This window comes from Neocloeon triangulifer, unplaced genomic scaffold (assembly GCF_031216515.1).
Source record: "Neocloeon triangulifer isolate White Clay Creek 2 clone unplaced genomic scaffold, ASM3121651v1 ptg000003l, whole genome shotgun sequence".
Classification (NCBI taxonomy): Eukaryota; Metazoa; Arthropoda; class Insecta; order Ephemeroptera; family Baetidae; genus Neocloeon; species Neocloeon triangulifer.
This window is the reverse complement of record NW_026775546.1, coordinates 598,653-621,851: the sequence shown is the minus strand read 5'-3', so window position 1 is coordinate 621,851 and position 23,199 is coordinate 598,653. Positions and strand designations below refer to the sequence as shown.

Here is a 23,199-nt window from a genome sequence, read left to right as displayed (position 1 = left end):
GATTGATTGAAAAAAAAAATGACAACAATTGGTGATTATAAAGAGATGATCTGGTGATCAAACTTGACATTGGATGGGGTTAATTATATTCAATTGAAGTTGATGAAGCAATTATATAGAAGTGCGATAAGCGGAGGATCAAAACAGTTCTTTAAGAATTTGTGTATGAACAAGAACCTCTTCTTTTTTTTATTTCAGTTGGCGTATTATAATTATAATGCTTTTCGACCAAACCCGAAATTATTTATAAAAATCTGTAATATATATGTCTTTCTTTTTGGAGATTTGTATTTTTTTACGATCAATTTAAGTTGATTTTCTCTACTCAATTTACAAAATGATTTGAAATTCAAAATACAAAATAATCAATTAGTTTTAACATTTAAAAAGGCCAATAAAATAATAAAAAATTCTAAATATCCTGGTGTACTAATAATGAATTATATTTATAAATTTTAACAAAACTTTTCCTTAAATAAAATGCAATTTAAATAATTTAAGATTATCTAAAAATAAAAAAACTAGAAACCAATAAAAGATTTTTTTATTGCTCTGATCACTGATAAAGATTCGACGTTAAGTTTACATTATTTTTATTTAGTTTTTGTATTCAAATTCAAATTTCTAATCGTGTTTTGAAACTCCTTCCTCTTATTGCATCATATACCCCGTTCTTTCTAATTGCCATCTTTGTACTTTTTGTATTAATTAATCTCCTGAATAAGAAACTCTCTCAGCACACAATTTAAATTACAACGCAGCTTCACGTAATGTAACGGATGCACTTTACTCGCTATTGACCTTTGACCGTGTTCGAGAGAGAGCCAGAGAGAGGATGAGCGCATCTCACAAGAAACCAACAAGTTGTTGAATATGAATGCGAATGGCACTCCTTTACGAGGACACACCGCCGTTCTCAATGGCCACGGGGGAAAATCGGCTAAATTTAGGGGATAATATTGATACTTTCGTCAACAGCTTTGAAACCCGAGAGCGCCGCCTCTGCCGCGCGCGAATATATATAAAAAAAAAAATGCATAAACACACACCGAGGGGAGATTCTCCTCCTTTTTGTTCCTGCATGCAGTAGAGGCGAAAGTGATTCGCGAAAATATGCGGCACGCGAATAATAAAAAATGTAATGCGCCACACAAACACACACTTGTGACGCGCCGGCATGAATGAAATTTGAACACATAAACGTACGCAGCTGATGCCCCCAGAGCGAAACTTGATATTCGTAATTTTTATTGTTATAAAAAATGTTAGGACGATTTTTTTATTCAAAATTAGCACCGGTTTTCCTTTCTATAGAGGAATCTAGTATAAAAACAGGGTTAACAAAATACACAGAGAATTTAAAAAAATTTCATGTTCTCTCAGAAATTGAATTAAAACATGCATTATTTAAATTTTTTTACAAAATTAGTGGTTAGAAATGTCTAAATTTTATTAATATTTTAGATTTTGCCATATTCTACAAAAATTAATAGCTAAAATTTTAATTTTAAAATTAATATTAGTAGGAAAAAACTGAAAAAAACCACTCACAAAATTAAACTTTTCAAAGGATATCAAAATTAGCTTCAAGACAAATTAATTAAATGATAAATTAAACAAATAAAAATCCTCACCTTATTAAAATAAAATCTCTTGTCATTTTTTTTAACTGCCGAATTAATTCGAGTCAGAGCTGCTTTTTTACCCCTTCTCAGTAATTGAATTGAAGTTTCTTTACTGTTCTCCAAGAACGTAAAAACACCTCAAGGAAAGCGAATTTTCCGCCACCAACTTTCCACTATCGCCGCCGGTGGGACGCGGTTAACACGCCGCACGCTCGCTCGCTTTATATATTTTAATGAAATAATCGGCGGTGTGCGACACGGTTAATCCAACCTTCCAAGCTGTCCCCAAACGACTTGAAACGTGCTGACAAGAGTTCGAGAGCGAGAGAGAGAGAGAGACCGGCCGGCCGGCTTGCAGAGAAGAAGTTAGTTGTTATCTCTGGTGAGGCGCAAGGTCAGCCGCCTGAAAGGTTACTCCATCGCACACCAGAGGCCAAGAGGTTTCGTATCACTGGCCATACCATTGGCTCTTTTTCTCATCTACCTTGACTCGCATTTGGACATGCCGAACAGAAAACATCGCTCGCTCATTAGCATCTTTTTCCTTCGTTTGACCGCCGCTTCCATTTAAAACAAAACGCGAGAGTGTCACTCTCCAATGTTCATCCGTCTTTCTTTAGCTTGACCTTTTTGTGGAAAACCGTTTGGGATCGGCATCTAATAAAGTGAATAAATTAAAAAATTCCAAATTCCTGAAAGAAGAAATTTAGCTAAATTAAAATTAAAAGTTCGATTTAATTTTGTGTTCTCTTTTTTATATGTGTTTAAAATTAATCCTGAGAATTTTCAATCATATATACAGCAACGTTAATATATTAAAAAAAATACGTCCATTTTATATTTTATCACCAATAGCTTCAGTAACTAAAACTCTAGAATTTCAAAAAGAGATATTTATAATTCAAAAATTATTGAAACCAAAATTTTTCATGAAAATAAATACTGAATTGGGGAAAAACCTGTGCAATAAATCTGCTCATTTTAAAATGCAAAAATAGGGCTAAATATTTTGAGGTATAAATTTCCAAATAGTTAAATTTAAATTTTACTGATTACTTTTTTTAAGCTGTGTCAATTTGATTGTAAAATTCACTGCAGTCCTCGATTTTATGATTTAATTTAAACACAGAATTTAACTTTGATCTGATTTTTAGTACCCTTTGATTTTTTTGTAGAACTTATTTTCACAAATTTAAATATTTTTTAAATCCCCCGTAATAGCGCGTAAATAATTACAATAAAATAAACAAACAAAAAAGGCCGCAGAACAATAAAATCGCACCGCATTTTTTCTTTCCATACACACGCCGGAAAAATCCACAGCGTGGCGCCAGTGAAATAAATTATTTTTGTGGAAAACAGGGCGAAAAACAGCAGTGAAACGCGCTGCAGCAAAAGCGAGCGTCGTCGTCAGAGCGTTAGTTCTTTTTATTTTTAGGCCCGAATCGGTTGCCAATTTGGACACTCTCCACAATATCCCATAGTCAAAAGCACATGGAAATCATTTGTGAAGAAATACACGCGGCGGCGGATAAATAAAAATAGCAGCCGCAGCACCGAGTTGGTGGAGGTGGGTAGGCAGCACGCCCGACTCGGGTGTCAAGCGGATTGCAGAAGGACGGATGCTGCAGGCGTTATATTGCCACCCAGGGAATTGAACGAAATTCGAATAATCTCCGGCCCAGTTGGTGGAAACTGGAAGAGCTTGCTTGTTGCAGCCCAAAGGAGCCGAAGTGTTTTTTACCAAAGCTATAGGTAATTTGAAATTTTTATTTCCAAATTTCCATGCAACCTGAAGCACCAATTTATTAACAGGAGTTGCAAAATCAAGTAAAATTATCAGCGTATCTTATAACTTATATTTTGTTGAATATTTTAAATTTGTTTAAATATTAAAAAAAAAAACAATTAGATGTTCTTTTCTTAAAGTTATTCCTACCTTAATTAATTATTGTTTACAGTAAATTCGTTCTTTTTATAGGAAAAAATAATTTAGTTTTTAATGTGCAGAATAATTTTAATAAAATAATATGGCGTAATTATAAATTAAATTACATTTATTTTACAGAATTGTACAGGGAATAATTTTTAATATTATCTTGTCTTCTCCACTGAAACTCATTTTTGGAGCATTTTTTCTGTTTGTTTCTGTTTTTCCAATCACATTATTGCAGGAAATGGGCTGATTTTGTAATTGCAATTTTCAGTAACGCTATCAAAGTAAAAAAATTGGTTTGAAATTAATTTTTTTTTTTAAATTTCAATTGGATTCCATTAAAATATAAATAGTTCAGAAGCATTTGTTAAAATGGCATTTTAACTGCAGCAGATTTTCCTCGTTTGTTCGTATTCATCATGTTTTACTTCACGGCTAAGTAATCTGTGTTATTATATTTTTATTTCTCATCCACGAAACTAAATGAGAAAAATAAATGAAAGGAGCAAAGTTGAAGTTTCGCCTTTTTAATACTTCCGAGAAACTTTTTCGCACGCAAAAGTTGGACTGAATGGAAAACTTTGGCCTACTAACCAACTGCTACTTTTTATATCAATTTGCTCGTTTCCTACTAAAAATTCGACAAATAATTCCAGGTAAAAAATATTTCCACAAATATGGAAATTTGACAACCGTGTCTCTGAATATAATACGCTCAGGAGTGTGGATAAAATCGGCGATGCTCCTTAACCTGCACAACATTGGGCCGCGCATATAAAAAGTTTTGGCCAAAGTTGAGCACATGCAATTTTATTGCCGCCCGTCTATCTTTCGCGCAGTAAAAAAAGGAAAAAGAGGGTAGGCGAGCGAGCGAGCGAGCCCCATCCATCTATCCATCTCGCGTCCGCCGCCGCCGCCGATTCTGCTGGGGCTTCTCGCCACCACAAACGCGCGCCCTCCGCCTCCCCTTCGCGCGGATGCAGGTTGGCTCGATCTGCCCTTGGAGACGGTTGCTAGGGCCGTGACGTCACGCACCCCGGCGCCCGCCGAGTGCAGGGCGCATGTCGGGGCGCCAGCACCACCTCTCGCGCAGATGGCGTGTCGACGGCCAGAGATCGGCCGCTGCAGCCTCCGAGTCAGGCCGAAGTGAGAGCAGAGCACCAAGAAAAGTCACAAACTAGGCAAATTATCTTGCGGCTCAACCACCGAATTTCAGTTTTGAGCCTGAAATCATGCAGGTGAGTTGAAAATTATACAGTTAAAATTTTGAATTTTGTGTGGAATGGATAATTTGAAAAAAAAAAAATTATTAATGCTTCTTTTTTACATGATAATAAGTACGGTGTTCTATTTGTGTCTATTTTTAAATGAGCTTTTAATTGGAACTTTGCATCAATTATCTGAGACTTCGTAAAATTTCCGGTTTTTGAAAAAGTTATTTTGGTTGTAATCTTGGGGTGACCTTTTAATTTCAAGTTTCAAGTCACTTGAAACTTTATGTTTTTCCAATCGTTTTTTCATATACTTGAAATTTGTTGTGCAAGTTAAGTCCATTTTAATCATATTTTCAAAATTTTCAATTTTTTTTATTCAAAATTCACAAATTTTGAAGAGACGTCTAGAAACATCTTTCAAATTGTCCAGGATTTTGTTCTCTTTTTATTAATCTATGGACTTATCCTGGACAAATCAAAGAAGGGTGTCGGCCATCACAGGCATCATAGCTCAATGAAAGTAGCGAACCGCCCTTGCCTAATGTGATTGCTATCGATTTTGCCGAAATGCAACAAATGGAGCCACCCGCCGAGTATGTTTACCCTCGCAACATCTTGACTTTGCGAATTTTGTACAGAGGACCTTGCGCGCTCGTAAAAAAAAGCATCGACCGCATTTTTGTCTCACTTTTCGTGGTGGAAAATTCCTCTCTTCCCCCTCATCTACTATTTTCCTGCCTGGCTTTGTTTGCTCTACCGACAGCGTCTTGGAATGATAATAAATTATGTATCTTCCTTTTTCGATGAAACGCGACACGCGTCGATCGGAATTGCATCGAGTAAATACAGATGTCCCATATATCGATTCTTGTACATTTTATTTTTGTATACTTTCCAAAATGGGCTTTGGTAAATTTTCATGAATGGAAAAGTCTTGCTTTGCCAAGACATTAGAAAGAAAGATATGAATTGAAGAGAAGGAGCTTTGATATGCTTAATGAGAGAGTGACATAACTTGACTTTTGTTCACTCTTGCTTGGCGAATTATTAATTTTTTTGCTCTCTTTCATGTCTGGACTGCAGTGTTGGAGGGCATTCGCCCGGCAGAGGATGCTGTGGACGGCGGCACTGGTTGCAATCTGTTTCTTCTCATTGTCAGGTATGCAAATTTTGTTAAAAATTAAACCATAATTTAAATTGATTTTTCATTAAAATATGTTATATTTTTTGGGTCACATTAAGTAATTGATTATATAACTTTGTTAAGTTGATTTTGATTTTTGTAATAAATTCTTGTTGAATTTATTTTATTTTATTAGAATTTATCAATTAATTTTAAATGGTTATTCATTTTTGAACTTATTCCTTTTTAATACGAAGATAATTTTTTTCATTCCCTTTTGGAAATATATGGCTCGCGTGAATTTATTTCCGTAAATCAAACTGGAAGCTAATCGTTTATTTAATGTGTGCCTGTCAATCAATTGGTCCAAGCTTATGTCAGCACCAATGAATATCGGCCAAAATCAAACAAACCGAACGTCCGCGCGACACGCACATTCCCCATCGATTTATTGCTAAAAGCTTCCTATAATATCAAATGCACGCTGTTTTTTGCAGTCACGCCTACGGGTGCAATAAATTGCTTCACATGCTCGTCGGTCAACGGAAGCGACAAAAACTGCATGGACCCTTTCAACCCAGGAATGTCTACGTATAAGGAGAAGTGCATGGTGCCCAAGCAGGGACACGTCGGCGTCTTTCCGGCCAATTTTTGCATCAAGATCAGAGGCATTAATAGTAAGAAATAATTCATTAAAATACTTAAATCAAATTTAATTAATAAAATTAAAATCAGAATATATTTTTTTAAAGCGAAAAATTTTGATTGAAATCTTTTTTCATTTTTTTATTAATAATTAGATTTGATTATAAATTCATTTTAGTAATTATTGTTGTTTATTTGTCCACATTGTTACAAATACATTGTTTACATTCAGTTTTTGAAAAACAATTATTTAGAAAAAAAGAGATTGTTGGACAAAAAAAAGAGATTGTTAAAATAAAACTAAAATATTATTAAATTTTTCTTATTTGGAAATTGAAATTGACCATCAAAATTTTATTAAAATTAAAATCCCTTTTACAAAACAATATTTTTTTTATCATTTGAGGAAATCAATTATTAATTAAAAATTGACCTATTTCCTTATTTTCCACTCGGGTTTAACCAAAATTATACATATTCTTACAGTTGAAACGTCAAGCGTAATGTACATCCGAGCGTGTGCCATGAAGACAATGGACTCGCAGTGTGGCAACTTCAAGTACCAGGACCAAACCATGACCGGCTGCATACTGACTTGCGACTACGACGGCTGCAATTCGGCCCCAAGGACTTTGACAGGGACGGCCAATTTGGCCGTCGCGGCCGCCACGCTGGCATTTGTGCTGCGGCGCTGAAAAGCGGGAAAAAGAGACCAACTGTGAGAACTGGGAACAAAAAGGGAAATAATAGAGAAACATGGTGTACGCCGCAGGCTCATTCAGATTTGTTACCATTCAGTCCGACGCGCGTGACTCGACAGCAGTGGCAATTTCATTGTTACAAATTTTTATGCATTCTCTGCAAAAAATATATACATATTGACCACCGTATTTTCTCTCTTTAACCATAATGTATTTGTTTAAAAAAATATCAAACTAGCTTTTAATTTGTGCAAGAATAAATTAATGTAAATCATCGCCAGTATTAAATTTTCTAGAAAGTATCTATTTTAAAAATATTAATGACATGTATTCGGAATTCTTTGAAAATTATTTATGATAAAAAAACATGTAATAATCATGCCTTCCATAATAAATAATTTTAATCTTAATTCTTGGTATTTCAATATACATCTATTTTCTTTCCTAAGTTTGAGCCAGCAAGGAATGTTTTATTAAAAACTTGATCAGTTCATTTTATTGACTTTGATATTGAAATTTTATTTTCCATGTTTGCATTTAAACCATTATTCTAACCTATTTTAATCAATAATTTTAATCTTTTACACTTGATTTCATTAAAAACAAATTGAGAGTGAGAAGTTAAATTAAAATATTTTGTTAAATTTGGATAATCACAAATAAATGCCTAATATTCGTTGCACTACTATAACCAACACAATTAATTAGGATTCAATATGCGAGAAGACTTATTGAACAGAGACTTTTCGTTTCGATTTCCATAGACAGGCGATCCGACATTTCACCCTGTTCCAAGCAAAAATGCACAATATTGGGTGGACCCTTAATATTCGGTGAGTTTGATGATGTTTTCGTTAATTTGAGACGTTTTGTTTAACCAAAACTAAGCAAACTGTCTAAGAGCCGAGTTTTGATAAAATTGCAAGTTTTCCCTTAAACAGCTGCCGTTTCACAAGTCACTGGTTCGGCCACCTCTTCTTTTGTTTCACTGTCCCCAGCACCGTCCAGCTTATCCGGCGCTGGCTTCTCCAGATCTTCATTTTCAGTTGCACCAGTACTTGGCTATATATATATATTTTTTTTTAAATTAAAGTATATAAAAAATGGCGCATTATAATATTTCTACCTTAATAATTTCTTCTGGCTCTGGACAAAGATCACTGCTTTCAATTTCTTTTTCTTCACTGTCAGTTTTCTGAAGAGGTTCCTCAGCTTTAGACTCCTCAAAACTTTCAAGGCTTTTCTCCTCCACTTCAACTTCTTTAGGGGGGACGGGAATCTGTGATATGAAAAAGTATTTAAATCATATCGCTGATTGGGATAATGATAAAAATTAACTTTTTAAATCATTCCAGCCATCGTGAAATTTTCCTTTGAAATAAATTATTAGTATACCCTACCATTTCTTCTTGAGCAGCTGCCACAGTTAATTGAGATTCTGGCTCAAGTGGTTTGACTTCAGCCTCTGTTTCTTCAACAATCATAGGCTTGCTGTCTTCCATTTCAACGACGCTCACTGTTTCCTCCACTTTGACAGGGGCCAATTCAGTCTGTTTGAAACAAAAAATGTAAACTTTAATTGAAAAATCTACTAACAAGGACTACCTCTTTAATTTTAGCTTCAGCTTCGACCACGGCACTGCTGATCTCCATGGCGACCGGTTGACCTTGGACTGGTCCTGGATCGGAGTCGCTGGCGTCGCTGCTACTGCTGCTGCTAGCAGGAGGGGAGTCATTTAGCTCGACGTGAGGTCGGAACTTTCTTTTCCGAAGACCGTTTTTCATCACAACAGTGCTTCCACTGGCGTTCGAAGTGTCCATGGAAGAAGCGCCTGCTAGTGCTGGGTGGACCATGGGAGTGTCCGAGTCATCATCCATGTCTTCGTCCTCATCCTCGTCATCACTTTCATCTCCGTTCATCAAATTGAGGGCTGGGTTGAAAATTCTCATCGAGATGCGAGTTCGAACTTCAAAGTCCATTGCTATAAAATAAATAAGTTTCAATAATATTTTCCAAAAAATTGATTATTTTCACATTGCAAATAAAAATTCTGATCTAACACTACAATGTCTTTATGTTCAATTTACAGTATTGTTTATTTACAAATGATGAAGCAAGAAGGCATGCTAGAAAGATCAAATCTAAATTAAATAAACTCTACATCATTTTGTAAAAAAAAAAAATTACCAGCATTTTGCAGAGGAATTAGATCAGCCTGTCCAACTTTGGAGACAGTTGGGGACGCATAGTTAAAATGGTGAGGTACGAATTTCGTCTCGCAGTGGAATTCAGTTTCTTGCCTGAAAAAAATTATGATGCCAAGTACAACAAAAATCTGAGGAAAAATTACCCAACAGTCGAGACAACCATTAAATTTTTTTCGATCGCCCTCAGGTACTTGTCGATTCTCCGATATTGTCTTCTCGATGTAGTCAAAACCTCGACCAGTCTCTGAATAGTGAAGGGTGGCCTGGACATAGAAATTCATTATAATTTTATTTGTAGCTTTTAAGATTTAATTTTATTTACCGGTTGAAAATGTCGAACCTGTCGTAGAGAAACGTTCGAGCTTGGTGGAGGCTAAAATCCTTGTCGGTCGGCAGGTCGGAGCAGAAGTGCTGGAAGTAGTCAATGTTGCAGTCCAGTTTGAGCTTGAGGAGGCGCTTCACGTCGTCCCACTCGTTCTCGAAGACGACGTTGCCCGTCCGAGCGACGTGCAGCAGGTAGTCCTCGAGGATCTGCGGAATCTTTTGGTGCCGCTCGGCTGCCAACTCTGAAATTAATGAGAAGCGGCTCCAAGGTGAAGGATTTTTTATTCGGAATTCGAAAGAATTTACCCTTTAGCGAGGCCAACACGGCCTCTGTGTCCAGCGGTGTTTCCATTTTGGACAGGATTTCGGACGGTGGCGGGTCAATTGCGGGCGAAAAGCTGGAAAAACCAGGGCTTGCGTTTGTTTACAAATAATACGAGCGGACGTGAATGACGATATTTTATTTACCATACAGATACGATAGCGAGGGAATGAATGAACGGCGCACGCGCCACGATCGCGGGATCATGCAAGATCAATCGATGGATTGCCCCGCGAACTTGGCGACACCTGCGCCAATCATTAAAATTTAATTACTTCAGTAATATTTTTATTTCTATTATTTCAACCATTCCGGATTACCATCTCATTTTAGAAAGTTTAAATTTAATCTTTTTTTCATTTTTTTATAAATTCTCTAAACTTTTTACAGCAATGCCACCTTCCTCTACATGTTATCGTTTTACTCGGTTATAATGTTTTCATCAATCGAATAAAATGAAATGGTTTAAAATAATTACTGGTTAGGTATTATTTATTTAGATTTTTTAATAATTTTTTTTTTATGACACAAAAGTTTTATGCAGAATCAGTTCATTTAAAAAAAAAAAAAATGTATCATCAAGAACTTAAATTTAACTCTGCTCGTTGTCAGAGGTGTCGTTCGAGTTTGATTTGCTACTTTGGATCTGTGCTCTCAGCTTGCGTATCTGGTCCTCGAGGAGGCAAACATGATTCCGAAGCCCTTCTTCCTCACGCTTTTTCCTTACTCGCAGTTGTTTCAATTTAAGCTTGAAATATTGAATTTGCTCAGCAATCTTCTTCTTGCTCTCCTGCAAATATTGAATTAATTCATTATAAAAAAATTATGTAATTCTTTTTGCACATACTTCCAATTGCTTGTCCTTTTCTTTGTTCTCTTTCTCTAGACTGTCGACAATTCTAACCAATTCGTGCTGATGGAAATCCTTGCCTGTTTTTAAAGCTTTTGCTCGGTCAACCCTGATAATTGAGTTTCTTTTAAGAAAAATTTATAGCAAAAGTATATTTTGATGCGTACCTGGAATGCACGGCTTTTACAAAATCTCGTTGAATACCTTCCAGCTGAAGAGCTTTTTTGTCCAAATTACTACTTCTTCGCTCCTCCAATCTAAAATGAAACTTACTTTATTATACAAAAATAAGATAAGGATTGTAACCTACCGAGATTGGAGCTCTTTGTTTCTTTGCCTCAATTCTTCAATGTCCGTCATTTTTTCCTTCAATGATAGCTTATGTGACTGTCCAAGTTTTTCAATTGCAATCACATGGACCCTGCTGTTTTCTTCAAACTTCCTTTTCAACGCTTGATAGTTTTTAGCTAACGTGAGTTTCTCCAAGGCGACAGCGGCGTCATTTGGGTCCCATTCGGCCCCTGCAACTTCTCGAGCCAAATCTTTCGGTTTTATTTTCAATCTGCTGCTCAGATTTTTGATAACTTGTCTATCACTGTGCTGCTGGATCTAAAATAGAATTGAAAGTGTATAGCTCGCAAAATTATCTAAAATTAACAATAGTACTAACTGTCAATTTTTCATTCTGCTGCTCCAAGTCCAAAATTCGCTGGTTGGCTTTGAGCAAAACTTTTTCCAAATGCACTGTCGACTCTCGAAGAGCTTCGATTTCTTTCTCTTTGGTAGAGAGAGTCACCAAAACTTCGACATCATTTTTTAAATTCTTCCGAAGTCTAAAGACATTCAAAATTAGTTTATAAAAATTTAATTCGTACAAAAAATTTTGTCACCCACCGGCACAAGTCCTCCTCCAAAGCAACAATCTGCTGTCCTAACTGTTGAATGACGCTTCTGTTGACTGCGCTGCACTGCGGATTCCAAGAGGCAACAATCTGAGGCAGATAATCAGCGAAAACCCCCCGGGTGTCCATTCTCTATAGCAAAAGGCAGAAGAGGAATGAAATTCAGTCCATCGACAATGCAACCGGTGCATTTGTTGATTTGTTTACTAAATTGAAGATGCCGCCTCGCCTAAGACTCCTTTCACGCCCACTTTGATTCAAAGGAGTGAATTAAAAGGAGATAAAGTTTACTCTTGAAAAACTTTAAATGAGGTGCAATGAATACAGTCAAAAACAATATAATATGTAATTTGTAATAAATGTATTACAAATATAGACAAAATCATTATTTTTGTTTGTAAAAGTTATCTAAATGTTTTATGGAAATTTCAATTAAACTTAATCCTTGCTGTACAACCCTAATAACTTTTATAGGAAACTAGTAATGGATGGAAGAACGGCGTTGGGCGGTCGCATTTTCGTTTTCCAGCAAGCAAAGCGCAAGCATGGGCAGAAAGAAGCGTTTTCGCTGTTCGTTTGGCACATTTGCACAATCAAACGGCTCAAATGTCCACTGAAACTGAAACTATGAGATAATCTGAAAGGTAAAACCATCTCATCTTAACTTATTTCCAAGAACCATGCCGTCCATTCACAAGATGGTCCAACACGTGGCGTGTTTTTTTTTTAACATTTTTATTGATATAATTCTCTCGCTTCAATACGTATTAATTTTTTATAACTCCTCCAATTTTACTCTATTTTTAGGGTTATTATTTGGAAATGTAGAGACGACCTGCGGTACGCAAACGACCATGCTGAAGTCAATTGATTTTGGAGCCCATGCAGCATTTTTTAAGTTGGATATTATGAGGCTGGAAACTTGAAAACAGGTATAAAATAGCAGATATACATATAAGGCTAGCGCATACATATAAAAGGGAATTTAATTCCTAGTTACTCCAAAAAAAAAAAAATATAATACATACATACATAAACAAAATTTAGTACTCGAATGATGAATTTCAGCTAGATAGGGACATTTGAATTAAAATTATAATGAAAAAACCTCTAGCTCTGAACAAACATTCTAAAAATATCAGCAAATTCTATACAGATTCTACTTTTCTAAAATTTTATGATTTTATATTGTAGAATGACTCGGAGGCCGTCCAACGAACGAAAAGTTTTTGAGAAGCGTTAGAAAGAGCGCAATATTGGTCTATCACTACAGGTATGTATGTTATCTTATTGGCCCCCATAAATTTTAATAAGAAAAAATTCTACAAATATGATGAACCACACTAGATAGGGACATTTGAATTGAAAAACATGTGATAATTTCTAGTCCTGATTAAAATCAAAATTAGAAATAACAAAGTGAATTGAATATAATTTGACTGAAACGTATAAAAATTTGTTCACAGCAATGTCAGCAATACATCCTAATTTTGAGCTTCAAGGCCTTATATGTTCCAGTGGTAAGAATTTTTTTCAAAAACTAACCTTATATTATTTATAAGTTAAAAAAATGATGATTTCCTACTAGATAGGGACATTTGAAAGATTTTAATGAAAAATATCTAGTTCTGATTTTACTTCAAATTCTTTATTTTCTGTTCCCATTATATTTTTTTTTAATTATACCAAATTTTTGCTTCTAGTTATGCCTTTGGACTGAGAACAAAATCCGATTGGAGAAAATTGATTGAAGTGAGTAATGGCATTTGATTTTTAAATTCTTATGCTATAATATATGATGATTTTTCACTAGATAGGGACATGTGAATTTATTTTATGAACAAAAATCTAGTCCTGATAGAATATTAAGTTTTTACTTAACATTATGTAAAAATTAGTCAGTCTCATTATTTTTTTTTATTATTTTAGCTGACGCAATGAAGCTGTAATTGTTACCAAGAGAAATAAACTTTGAAAATTGAAATCTAGCAACTTTTATTTTCACAGAAAAACATCAATATATAATTACAAAAATCACACATTTTGTAAAATACAAAACAAGTCCAAAAGTCAATTGTTATAAATCAGTTATTATGGGTCTGCATTTTTTCGAGAGTCGACTGGAGTTGCTCAAACTCAACATCTTTAACAACCCTCACATAAACATCTCTTCTGAGGGAAATTTTCTCGACCCAGTGAGGAGCGCCTTTTAGGATAAGATCAATGTGTTGCTGGAACTCGTCATTAGGCAGTGGGTGCGGGAAACAGTTTGAAAGTCGCTGTATGAGCAAGTCCATCCGCAACACAGACTTTTTCTCACTGACAAAGATGTTCCTCATGTACTTGGCAAGCACAGGAAGTCTCTCCATACGTCGGACTTCCTTCTCTTGGTGAGAGGGACGCATTATAGCCAGAGAGGCAATTCGAGCTTTCTCAGCCTGTTTCTGCCGAACTTTGGCCAAAAGAGAAGCTGGCAATCCTTTGAAGCAAGGGTTAAGAGGAGGTTCCTCAGCCTTTGCATCCTCAGGTTTCTCGTCCTTCTTTTCGTCTTGCAATTTAGCCAGGGCCTGTGCAACACGAGTGTTGGACTTGAGCCAAGAGTTGGCCTCTAAAAAATTAGGAATGCGTTTAAGTATGAGAATAATTTAATACAAATGATAAATGTAAAATTTATTTAGATTAGCATTAACAAATATTAATATTTTATAATTACCAAGCACTTCCGAAGCTGTGTAAATTTTGTTCTTGTTAGCCTCTGGCAAAGGCGATGGTTTAATTTCTGGAACCAAATTTGGTTCAAACTCTGGGTGCCACCTGACAACTTTTTCTGGAGCAATTTCTAAAGGTGGTCTCAGTTGCATCAGGAATTCCTAATAATTATTCATACCAAAAATAAAATAATATTATATGACTTTCTATTGAAAATTACCTGATGGTAGGTCTTAACTATTTCAATCAGTTTGGCACGGAAGCTTTTTTCTCTCTCCGGAAGACAAGACCAGGACTTGCCTTGAGCGTCCTTGATGAAATTCATGTTGAGTTCCAGGTCGTCCTTAACAAGTTTGCAGTCAACACAAGCAGGATCCACAGTCTTGATTTGTCCAAGTTTTTCTCTGCCAAAGTTCCTGCAAGAAAAAATTTTCAAAACTTCTGTACCTATTCAAAATAAATAATTTTTACCTCCTGGAAATTTGCTCAACCGCAGTGGAAACTTTGCTCAGCGTCACCGTCTCCTTCCGATTCTCGAGCATGCATGCAGCAACGTCCATGGCCTTAAAGGAGGAGTGCAGAGCTTGGTAGGACTGAGGAAGGATAAGGCCCTCCTTCTCACTCTCAAATTTGAGACTAACACGAGCCTTGATTGGCGATTGTGGCAAAATGCTCTTCACAGGAGACTTGGCTGGGCTTTTCAAGGGACTTGCGTAGATCGGCTTCTTAATTGGGCTGTAATAAATTAGGATTAAATTATTGTTTAAACCTGAATATAACAAAAAAAAAATATATATACCTCTCAGGAACATCAAATTCCAGGGGCTCTTCAAACGGTTTGATCTGCAATTTGGCGTCCAGCTTTTGGAACTTATCCAGACTAGCTTTAAGCTTCTCCCTGGCAGGTGCATTTTCTCGAATCCTTTTCTTCAGCTCGTCAAAATTCAGGGAGCGAGACGCCTTGGCCTTCTCCGGTTTCTCCGTTGCCTTTCTCGGCGCCTCTTTCACCTTTTCCAAAACGGTGTCTGCTTGCTTTGGTGTGACGTCGACGGCGATCGTCTTGAGCTTCTTTTTGGCCGCACCCTGAGCCTCCAAAATCAAAAGTTTTGACCTGCTGGGCGTCGAGTTGGTCGCCGCTCTTTTTCTGCTGCCGAAAAAATTCGTAATACTCGCTTGGGACGACATTTTCGGCTGTTTTTCCTGATTTTCCAGCGGCCCTCAATTTTGTTGTCAACCAGTCTCAAAAGCGGGAAAACTTCAGCGGCCGACCAATCAGATTTCGTTCGCCCGTGACGTCACATTTATTGGCCAATGATGGCATAGCTTTTAAGGGTGTTATGGCTGAACAATGATTATTGTAAAAATGAAAAATCAAGTTCTGATAATCGTCAGGGGTTACGTCGCGAAAAATTGTGTTCACGGCGCGCGATGACGTCACGGCCTCCGAGCGCCGAAGTCAAGCAACCCTAGATTTTACAATTGTTCTTATTTTTCAATGCTATTTATCAGTCAAATAATAATGATATACACATCAATCGACGCGGAATTTAGCAAGGACTCAAAATATGTCCATTGTAAAAAGTTTTAAAACAAATATCTCTTATTTAAACTGAAAAAACTGATCTACCCCACTGTTTTTTCGGTTTTGAAGCGTAATATCTTCGCGGAAGAATTGTAAACACGTCACTTTTATCCAATCAAATCGCAGGTAGATAAATTCACAAAAGATCTGTCGAGAGAAAAATGTTGCCACCAGTATTCTGACCAAGCAGTGAAGGCTCAAACTTGAAAATCTAGTTTCATAAGTTGGCAGCCCTGCTTGACTCTTGAATCAGCAGATCAGCTGCGCCTCTTGCCGTCTGAATTGTGTTTATTCAATGAAAATCGTTTTTTTAACCTTTGTCTGGCGTGTTTTTCAATATTTTTTTAATTACTAGGGATGCCTCAGTGTAGATGTCAAAGGTTTATTAAAGATTTAAGTACGTAAACCCTAGCCACCCTTTCAACCCCTGCTTTAAAGGTCGCCTATTGCTAGTGAATCGTGTCGGAAGTCGGAGGAAATGGTATAAGACGCACGTTATTGTTGGTTTATTTTTATAAGTCACCCTTTTTATTGTGGTTTGATTTGTTCAATAGTTTTTAACATATCATATTTTCAGGTATGAAGCCCTCCTGGGGTCCCTAAACCCTGCAATTTTTTAGTCCGATCTCGGATTTTATCCACCCCTTTGTTTGGAAGAAACAACCTTTTTTAATTTTGAAAAATATTAATGGCCGGTGCAGCGATAACACAAGGATGATGATGATGTTTCTTCTCACACTAACTACCCCTTTGATGGCACAGTGTGTATTTACGTGAGTCTTTTCGACTGACTGCGTAGAGTCGAGAAGCTCGAGAATTGATAATATTTTTTTTTCGAAAAGAGGTAATAATTCAAAATATATTTTGTGATTTTGATACTTATGTTGTCATAGCAATACACTTAAAAATGCACTACTTTAAGGGTTGAAGAATTTTGTTTAAAGATTTTAGTGAGTTAGAAGGCCAATCGATACAAGCAGCGTCGCTCGATTCATATTCTTATTGTGTTTTTTTTTTTTTTTTTAACTATTTCTCCTGCTTTAAAAGTTGCAAATTGTATCTGAGATTTATAAAATTATATAGGAAACATATATTTCAAGCACCCACCCTTCTTAATGGCTATCAATATAAAATCTTAAGCTTGCCTGCTGTAAAGTGCAAATTTAGATTTTGGATCTCAGATTTTTTATTTGTCGAATTTTTCCATCGATGGTTGAAAATTTATATATTGTATAGGTATGAGACAATCTCACTTGCGTTTTGACACAATCAAGTTAAAGGCCTATCAAAAAGGGAAAACGGACCAAAAAGTGTGAATCGGCTAAGCTAACAAGATGCCTTTATCAATTTTCTTTTTTAAATTTCTTTAACAATTTTTTTTTTAATTTTAATATTTTGAGATCATGAATTTTGTTGACGTTTTGATGCAATTTGCCCTCTAAAAAGTATCATGAATATCTGTAAAATTTAATTAGCAAAATATTTGATACTTTTTCAAGGATCCAGCAGTTTCATGGAGTCCGCAAACTAAATAAGCTTTATCTTTTGAAAGCCGTATCGAAGGGTGATTGCATTTGTGGTTGATATATTTTTACACATTCTCATATCCATTCTACAACTTTTAAAGCAAGAAAGTTTATTATAAAAGGGCAATAAGAATAAATAAAGTTATGCGGCTGTGGCTTGTGTTGATTTTAGCCTTCTAGTTGCAAATGAGATTCTTCTAACTCGATCACTAAAACATTCAATTTATTTGTCTTTGTTTTGTGGACTTTTAAGTGTATGTTAGATCCTAGTTGTAATGGAAATCTTAGCTGAAAAATTATAAAATACCTCTTTTTAACGGAAATTTTTGTCCAGTCCGGGGTCTGTAACTCGCAATCACTTGAGAGCATACACACTGATATCAGAGGGTAGTTAATGTGGAAGAATGTGGTAATAATATCATTTCAATCCTTGCTTAATTAACTGTATCATTCATGAGTCAAATTTTTTGAGATAAATTTCTTTTCTATGAAAAAGTGTATTGTGTGTAAAAACTGGAAAAGCCGAGAGCCGAGAAGAATATTGCAGGGTTTGGGAGCCCTGAGGAATGCTTCGTGCGTTGGTTCTTAAAATTAAAAAGAAGATGATCAACAAATTTAATCCCATAAAAAAATGTAAAAAAAACAAAAAAATCGTTTCTGAGAAAAAGAACGGTAAAATCCGTCGAGTGATGACATTTTTTTTGTCTTCAAATAATTTCACTTGCAAAAGGTGACTTTTACGAGGGAGCTGAAGGGATGGCAAGATTCAGCATAGTAAAATCTATGCGAAAACCTTTTACCTTGACCCTGGGGCGCCCTGGGGTATCTTTTTTGATTCAAAATTTAGCAAGAATAAATAACACTTCAATGATTTAGCTGAAAAAGCGGCCAAAAAAGATGCCTTGAATTCTAACTAATAATAACGATTTATGAAATAAATTTGGCTCAAATTATGGTTAAAAGATGATCCTAATGTTAACCTAATGGCCGGAATTTGTTTACAATAGTTTATTTGTGCTTAAAATTACCGAAAATTCCCAAATTGCAAGTGCTAAACAAGGAGAATCTTTTGTTATTGTCAAGCAGCTTCGCGCGCATGTTTAAAAAACGACGCGATGGTGCTGCCGCCTAGCGGAGAAACCACGTGCCATAACCACCTTAAATACCATGTTGGCAGGTGCGGCAAATTTAAATGCCCGCTCGAGTGCTCATGGCCATCTAGCGGTAGTTTGCATAAATAATTAAATAACAATGGGAATTTTTTATTTTCATCGTAGGAGGTGAATGGTGAATTAATTAGAATTTATTATTAAAAAATAGTTTATTAGTAAACTTATGTGTGCTAAAACACTGATTTAACACATATTAATGCAATAAAATCGAGCAAAAAACTTTTACTGCAATGGCGCGTCAAATTCAAATCCTGCAAGGTGATTGGCTGTTTTAATCAACGCTACGCAGCGTCTGGTTGGTCTTTACTCCTCTGTTTTGTGTTTGGTATCGATAACTTTAACCCATCCCTTCCCTACAGCTGAAGTCGGCAATTCCACGTCACTGCGGAGGAAATCCGCCGAAATTTAGTGCAATTCGGCTTTGAAATTCTCCAAAATGGTAAACCGAGCAACTCCTGTTTTCAAATTGATTTTAAAATATCACTTTTTAGCCGCTGCGGCTGGAGATCAAGAGAAAATTGACCGCACGGTCTGACCGGGTCAAGTGCGTGGACCTGCACCCTCAGGAACCGTGGCTGCTGGCCTCGCTGTACAATGGACACGTCCACGTCTGGAATCACGAGTCGCAGCAAATGGTCAAGACCGTTGAAGTGTGCGATTTGCCAGTACGAGCCGCAAAATTCGTGGCCCGCAAGAACTGGATCGTCACCGGCTCTGATGACATGGCCCTCCGGGTGTTCAACTACAACACCTTGGAAAAGGTGCAGGAAGTCGAAGCCCACTCGGACTACGTCAGGTGCATTGCTGTCCATCCCACACAGCCTTATTTACTCACCAGCAGCGGTATTTTCACTTATTATTATTTTTTTAAACATGTAATTTTTACTTTTGTTTATACAGATGACATGCTCATAAAATTGTGGCACTGGGACAGGTGGGCTTGCCAGCAGGTAATTTTTCCAAATTAATTTTAGGCAACCAGATAAACTTAATTTAAAGAAAATGTATGAAATTCTATTTTGGTTTTGTGCATTTGCTGAATAATTATTTTTTATGACGTGGAGATTGTTATCTAATGTTTTTTAATTTTACTTAGGTTTTCGAAGGCCACACTCACTATGTGATGCAGGTTGTCTTCAATCCGAAGGACAACAACACTTTCGCCTCTGCTTCTTTGGATAGAACAGTCAAAGTTTGGCAGCTTGGGTCATCTGCACCCAATTTTACTTTGGAAGGGCACGACAAAGGCGTCAACTGCATTGATTTCTGTCATGCTGGTGACAAACCTTATCTCGTCTCTGGTGCTGATGACAGACTGGCCAAAGTGTGGGACTACCAGAACAAAACTTGCGTGCAAACCCTTGAGGGCCATGCCCAGAACATTTCAGCAGGTAAATTTAAAATGAAAATATGCCGCAGCTTTGCTTTACTGAATTCAATTTCAGTATGCTTCCACCCTGAGTTGCCAGTTTTGTTGACGGGATCTGAAGATGGAACCGTAAGAGTGTGGCACGCAGCCACCTACAGATTGGAAACCTCGCTTAATTATGGCTTGGAGAGGGTTTGGACCATTTCTTGCTTGAGAGGGTCAAATGATGTAGCCCTCGGCTATGACGAAGGCTCAGTCCTGCTCAAGGTTTGTAATTTGTCAATAAAATAAAAATATAAAATAACAAAAATTCATATAATTAAATTTTCATTGAACTTTTCTATAGGTTGGCCGTGAAGAGCCAGCAGTGTCGATGGATGCCAGTGGAAAGATTGTTTGGGCCCGCCACTCAGAAATCCAGCAGGCCATTGTGAAGGCCTCTGCTGAGGGGTCCGCAGATGGTGAGAGACTAGCTCTTGCAGCCAAAGACATGGGCGCTTGTGAAATTTACCCCCAGTCCATTGCTCACAATCCTAATGGCCGTTTTGTGGTCGTCTGTGGTGATGGGGAATACATTATTTACACAGCAATGGCCCTAAGGAACAAGGCCTTTGGCTCTGCACAGGAGTTTGTCTGGGCGCACGACTCAAGCGAATATGCTATTAGGTAAGATTACGAAATACTTTTTGTATGTACTCAATGCAAATAATTACCAGATTCACGCACTCTATTTTATTTAATGAATATTAAGTTTCATTTTTTACTATTTATAATAAAAAAATAAAATTAACGTTTGGTTAATAATTTCGCAGGGAGGGAGTTTCTTCAGTGAAAGTTTTCAAGAACTTCAAAGAGCGAAAGTCGTTCAAGCCAGAAGGAGGCGCCGAGGGAATTTTCGGTGGTTTCATGCTTGGCGTACGATCCACATCCAGTTTGTCCCTTTACGACTGGGAGTCGCTGACCTTGGTGCGTCGAATCGAAATCCAGCCTCGCCATGTTTTCTGGTCAGAGACTGGTGAACTGCTCTGCTTAGCCACTGAGGACAGCTATTTCATTCTCAAATATAATGCTGATGCCGTGGTCAACAGCACTGAGCGGAATGAGGATGGTATTGAAGAGGCTTTTGAAGTTGTCGGAGAAGTTTCAGAAGCTGTGAAGACAGGCCTTTGGGTTGGCGATTGCTTCATCTACACAAATGGAGTCAACAGGGTCAACTACTATGTCGGAGGGGAAATTGTGACTGTTGCCCATTTAGACAGACCAGCCTACCTCCTCGGCTACTTGCCGAAGGACAACAGACTTTACCTGGCAGACAAGGAACTCAATGTCCTCAGTTACTCCCTTTTGTTATCCGTAAGTTTATTTTTAATGGATAAAATTCGTGTAAATTATCACATATTAATTATTGTCTCTAATCTAGGTACTCGAATATCAAACTGCTGTGATGCGAAGGGATCTGGAAACTGCTGATCGTGTTTTGCCGACAGTGCCCAAGGAGCAGAGGACTCGAGTAGCGCACTTCCTTGAAAAGCAGGGTTACAAAAAGCAAGCCCTTGCCGTGTCAACCGATCCAGAACATCGTTTTGATCTGGCCCTTCAACTCTCAGATTTAACCACAGCCCTGAATTTGGCAAGAGAGTCCCAAAGTCAGCACAAGTGGCGTCAGTTGGCCGATGCGGCTCTTGCTGCAGGAATGATTCCTCTGGCTAATGAGTGTCTAGAGGAGGCTAAGGATTTCGGAGGTGAAATATCAAACTTTCAATTATTGAAATAATGAATTGAAATTGATCGCCAATTATTTTTCAGGACTATTACTTTTGGCTTCATCTTCTGGTGACATCAAGCAGTTGGACCGACTTGCAAAAATGGCCGCAGAAGCTGAAAAGCACAATATTGCCTTCAACTGCAACTTCCTCCTAGGCCGCTTGGACACATGTCTTGACATTCTAATCAGCACTGAGCGTTTACCAGAAGCTGCATTTTTTGCCCGAACTTATCTTCCGAGTCAAGTCTCGCAAGTTGTCAAACTGTGGAAGGAAGCCTTGTCAAAGGTCAGCGAAAAAGCTGGTCAAGCTTTGGCTGATCCACAAGAATATGAAAATTTGTTTCCTGGCATGGCCGAGGCTTTGAAAACTGAGCAATTCCTCAAGCAGCAGAAAGCTTCTCCTGCAGCATTGTATCCAGAGTTAAAGGTAATTAAAAAGATAGTTTAAGTTCTATAAAGAAAAAAGTGAAATGTTGCACTCTTGAAATTTTTGAATTATCCCTTATTGTACTTTATATGACTGATCAATATTTTTTTTAACAGCCCAATACTGAGAGGTCAGCTGTAGATGAAATGAGGGCTGCCGAGGCTTCAGGCCAATTCCATTATTCCGCACCACTGCCCAAAGTTGACGATGAAGACGACGAAGATGCCGAAGAAGGTTTTGCAGATGCTACTGAAAATCTAGCAAAACTGACCATCAGCACACCAGTTGCTACCCCGGCACCTCCTCCACCCATTCTCCAGCCAACCCCAGCACCACCACCGGTGCAGGCTCCTGTCCAGGTTCAGCGACCCATCGTTGAACCTGACCCTATCGACGATGATTTTGGTGACGGGGAACTAGACTTGAATGACCCTGAAGTCAGGAAATTGATGGAGGAAGACTTCGATGATGAAGATGAAGATGACCTTTTGAACTAGGTTTTTTTGTATTTCTTGTTATGAAACTAATGATAAAAGTTAAAAATTCCGAGCAACTGTCTGTATGGTAAAAATATTGTGTAAAAATAAAAGTATTGATTTTATTGTTCCAGTCTTGAAAAAAAGGATCTTATATTTTAATCATCCCTTTTAATCTAATTTCTTTAAATATTAATTCAGAACTAGATTAAAGGAAGGATGTCACAAACAGGAAAGTTTTATTGCCAACGAAAAACTTTTCTCTGCGTCAAAAGAAGTGTGTGGCAAGTCTGCGAATCGGAATTCCCGTTTGTTGTGTGCGA

General features: G+C 37.1%; 5 protein-coding genes and 1 long non-coding RNA gene across 8 annotated transcripts; 3 read left to right on the top strand and 3 right to left on the bottom strand.

Annotated features, from left to right (window-relative positions):
- The first annotated feature begins 4,517 nt into the window (after positions 1-4,517).
- LOC132205861 (uncharacterized) lies at positions 4,518-7,625 on the top strand. The gene is made up of 4 exons (XM_059635201.1): positions 4,518-4,799; positions 5,859-5,934; positions 6,396-6,575; positions 7,030-7,625. Exons 1-4 carry the CDS (start codon positions 4,794-4,796, stop codon positions 7,236-7,238), a joined length of 471 nt encoding a protein of 156 aa, XP_059491184.1. The 5' UTR covers positions 4,518-4,793; the 3' UTR covers positions 7,239-7,625.
- Positions 7,626-7,731: 106 nt separating this feature from the next.
- On the bottom strand, positions 7,732-10,267 carry LOC132205860 (serine/threonine-protein phosphatase 4 regulatory subunit 2-like). Its single transcript, XM_059635200.1, has 8 exons — positions 10,083-10,267; positions 9,775-10,018; positions 9,596-9,715; positions 9,433-9,545; positions 8,850-9,226; positions 8,645-8,794; positions 8,371-8,523; positions 7,732-8,306 (listed from the first exon to the last, which is right to left on the bottom strand). Exons 1-8 carry the CDS (start codon positions 10,126-10,128, stop codon positions 8,178-8,180), a joined length of 1,332 nt encoding a protein of 443 aa, XP_059491183.1. The 5' UTR covers positions 10,129-10,267; the 3' UTR covers positions 7,732-8,177.
- Positions 10,268-10,584: 317 nt separating this feature from the next.
- LOC132192581 (citron Rho-interacting kinase-like) lies at positions 10,585-12,064 on the bottom strand. The gene is made up of 6 exons (XM_059612605.1): positions 11,843-12,064; positions 11,619-11,781; positions 11,259-11,557; positions 11,116-11,205; positions 10,946-11,057; positions 10,585-10,888 (listed from the first exon to the last, which is right to left on the bottom strand). Exons 1-6 carry the CDS (start codon positions 11,977-11,979, stop codon positions 10,691-10,693), a joined length of 999 nt encoding a protein of 332 aa, XP_059468588.1. The 5' UTR covers positions 11,980-12,064; the 3' UTR covers positions 10,585-10,690.
- A 270-nt stretch (positions 12,065-12,334) lies between these two features.
- On the top strand, positions 12,335-13,834 carry LOC132192942 (uncharacterized). Of its 2 annotated transcripts, XR_009441384.1 has the most exons (6): positions 12,335-12,494; positions 12,658-12,782; positions 13,045-13,123; positions 13,317-13,370; positions 13,554-13,602; positions 13,780-13,834. It is a non-coding gene; the product is annotated as an uncharacterized LOC132192942 (long non-coding RNA). The 2 variants fall into 2 exon arrangements; XR_009441383.1 differs by lacking the exon at positions 13,780-13,834 and having other exon boundaries at positions 13,554-13,670.
- On the bottom strand, positions 13,829-16,260 carry LOC132192941 (DNA replication factor Cdt1). Of its 2 annotated transcripts, XM_059613187.1 has the most exons (6): positions 15,959-16,260; positions 15,359-15,900; positions 15,031-15,294; positions 14,780-14,975; positions 14,564-14,720; positions 13,829-14,458 (listed from the first exon to the last, which is right to left on the bottom strand). In XM_059613187.1, exons 2-6 carry the CDS (start codon positions 15,742-15,744, stop codon positions 13,935-13,937), a joined length of 1,527 nt encoding a protein of 508 aa, XP_059469170.1. In that variant the 5' UTR covers positions 15,745-15,900; positions 15,959-16,260; the 3' UTR covers positions 13,829-13,934. The 2 variants fall into 2 exon arrangements, with proteins under 2 accessions (XP_059469170.1, XP_059469169.1); XM_059613186.1 differs by having other exon boundaries at positions 15,359-16,260.
- A 2,903-nt stretch (positions 16,261-19,163) lies between these two features.
- LOC132192772 (coatomer subunit beta') lies at positions 19,164-23,021 on the top strand. Its single transcript, XM_059612879.1, has 10 exons — positions 19,164-19,278; positions 19,331-19,682; positions 19,740-19,789; positions 19,936-20,230; positions 20,285-20,475; positions 20,555-20,874; positions 21,021-21,561; positions 21,629-21,950; positions 22,015-22,400; positions 22,517-23,021. Exons 1-10 carry the CDS (start codon positions 19,276-19,278, stop codon positions 22,895-22,897), a joined length of 2,841 nt encoding a protein of 946 aa, XP_059468862.1. The 5' UTR covers positions 19,164-19,275; the 3' UTR covers positions 22,898-23,021.
- The last annotated feature ends 178 nt before the right edge of the window (positions 23,022-23,199 follow it).

Bases quoted from the DNA above. Each gene is read 5' to 3' on its own strand.
- LOC132205861 (XM_059635201.1), top strand. The intron at 5,935-6,395 runs GTATGCAAATTT...TGTTTTTTGCAG, and splicing joins CTGTTTCTTCTCATTGTCAG to TCACGCCTACGGGTGCAATA. The intron at 6,576-7,029 runs GTAAGAAATAAT...ATATTCTTACAG, and splicing joins CAAGATCAGAGGCATTAATA to TTGAAACGTCAAGCGTAATG.
- LOC132205860 (XM_059635200.1), bottom strand. From the start codon at position 10,128: ATGGAAACACCGCTGGACACAGAGGCCGTGTTGGCCTCGCTAAAGG. The intron at 10,019-10,082 runs GTAAATTCTTTC...CATTAATTTCAG, and splicing joins CGTGTTGGCCTCGCTAAAGG to AGTTGGCAGCCGAGCGGCAC. The intron at 8,307-8,370 runs GTAGAAATATTA...ATATATATATAG, and splicing joins AGCCAGAAGAAATTATTAAG to CCAAGTACTGGTGCAACTGA.
- LOC132192581 (XM_059612605.1), bottom strand. From the start codon at position 11,979: ATGGACACCCGGGGGGTTTTCGCTGATTATCTGCCTCAGATTGTTGCC. The intron at 11,058-11,115 runs GTACGCATCAAA...CTCAATTATCAG, and splicing joins GTAAAAGCCGTGCATTCCAG to GGTTGACCGAGCAAAAGCTT. The intron at 10,889-10,945 runs GTATGTGCAAAA...CAATATTTGCAG, and splicing joins AAAAGGACAAGCAATTGGAA to GAGAGCAAGAAGAAGATTGC.
- LOC132192941 (XM_059613186.1), bottom strand. From the start codon at position 15,744: ATGTCGTCCCAAGCGAGTATTACGAATTTTTTCGGCAGCAGAAAAAGA. The intron at 15,295-15,358 runs GTATATATATTT...AATTTATTACAG, and splicing joins GAATTTGATGTTCCTGAGAG to CCCAATTAAGAAGCCGATCT. The intron at 14,721-14,779 runs GTAATTTTCAAT...AATAATTATTAG, and splicing joins TAGTTAAGACCTACCATCAG to GAATTCCTGATGCAACTGAG.
- LOC132192772 (XM_059612879.1), top strand. The intron at 19,790-19,935 runs GTAATTTTTCCA...AATTTTACTTAG, and splicing joins ACAGGTGGGCTTGCCAGCAG to GTTTTCGAAGGCCACACTCA. The intron at 21,951-22,014 runs GTGAAATATCAA...ATTATTTTTCAG, and splicing joins GGAGGCTAAGGATTTCGGAG to GACTATTACTTTTGGCTTCA.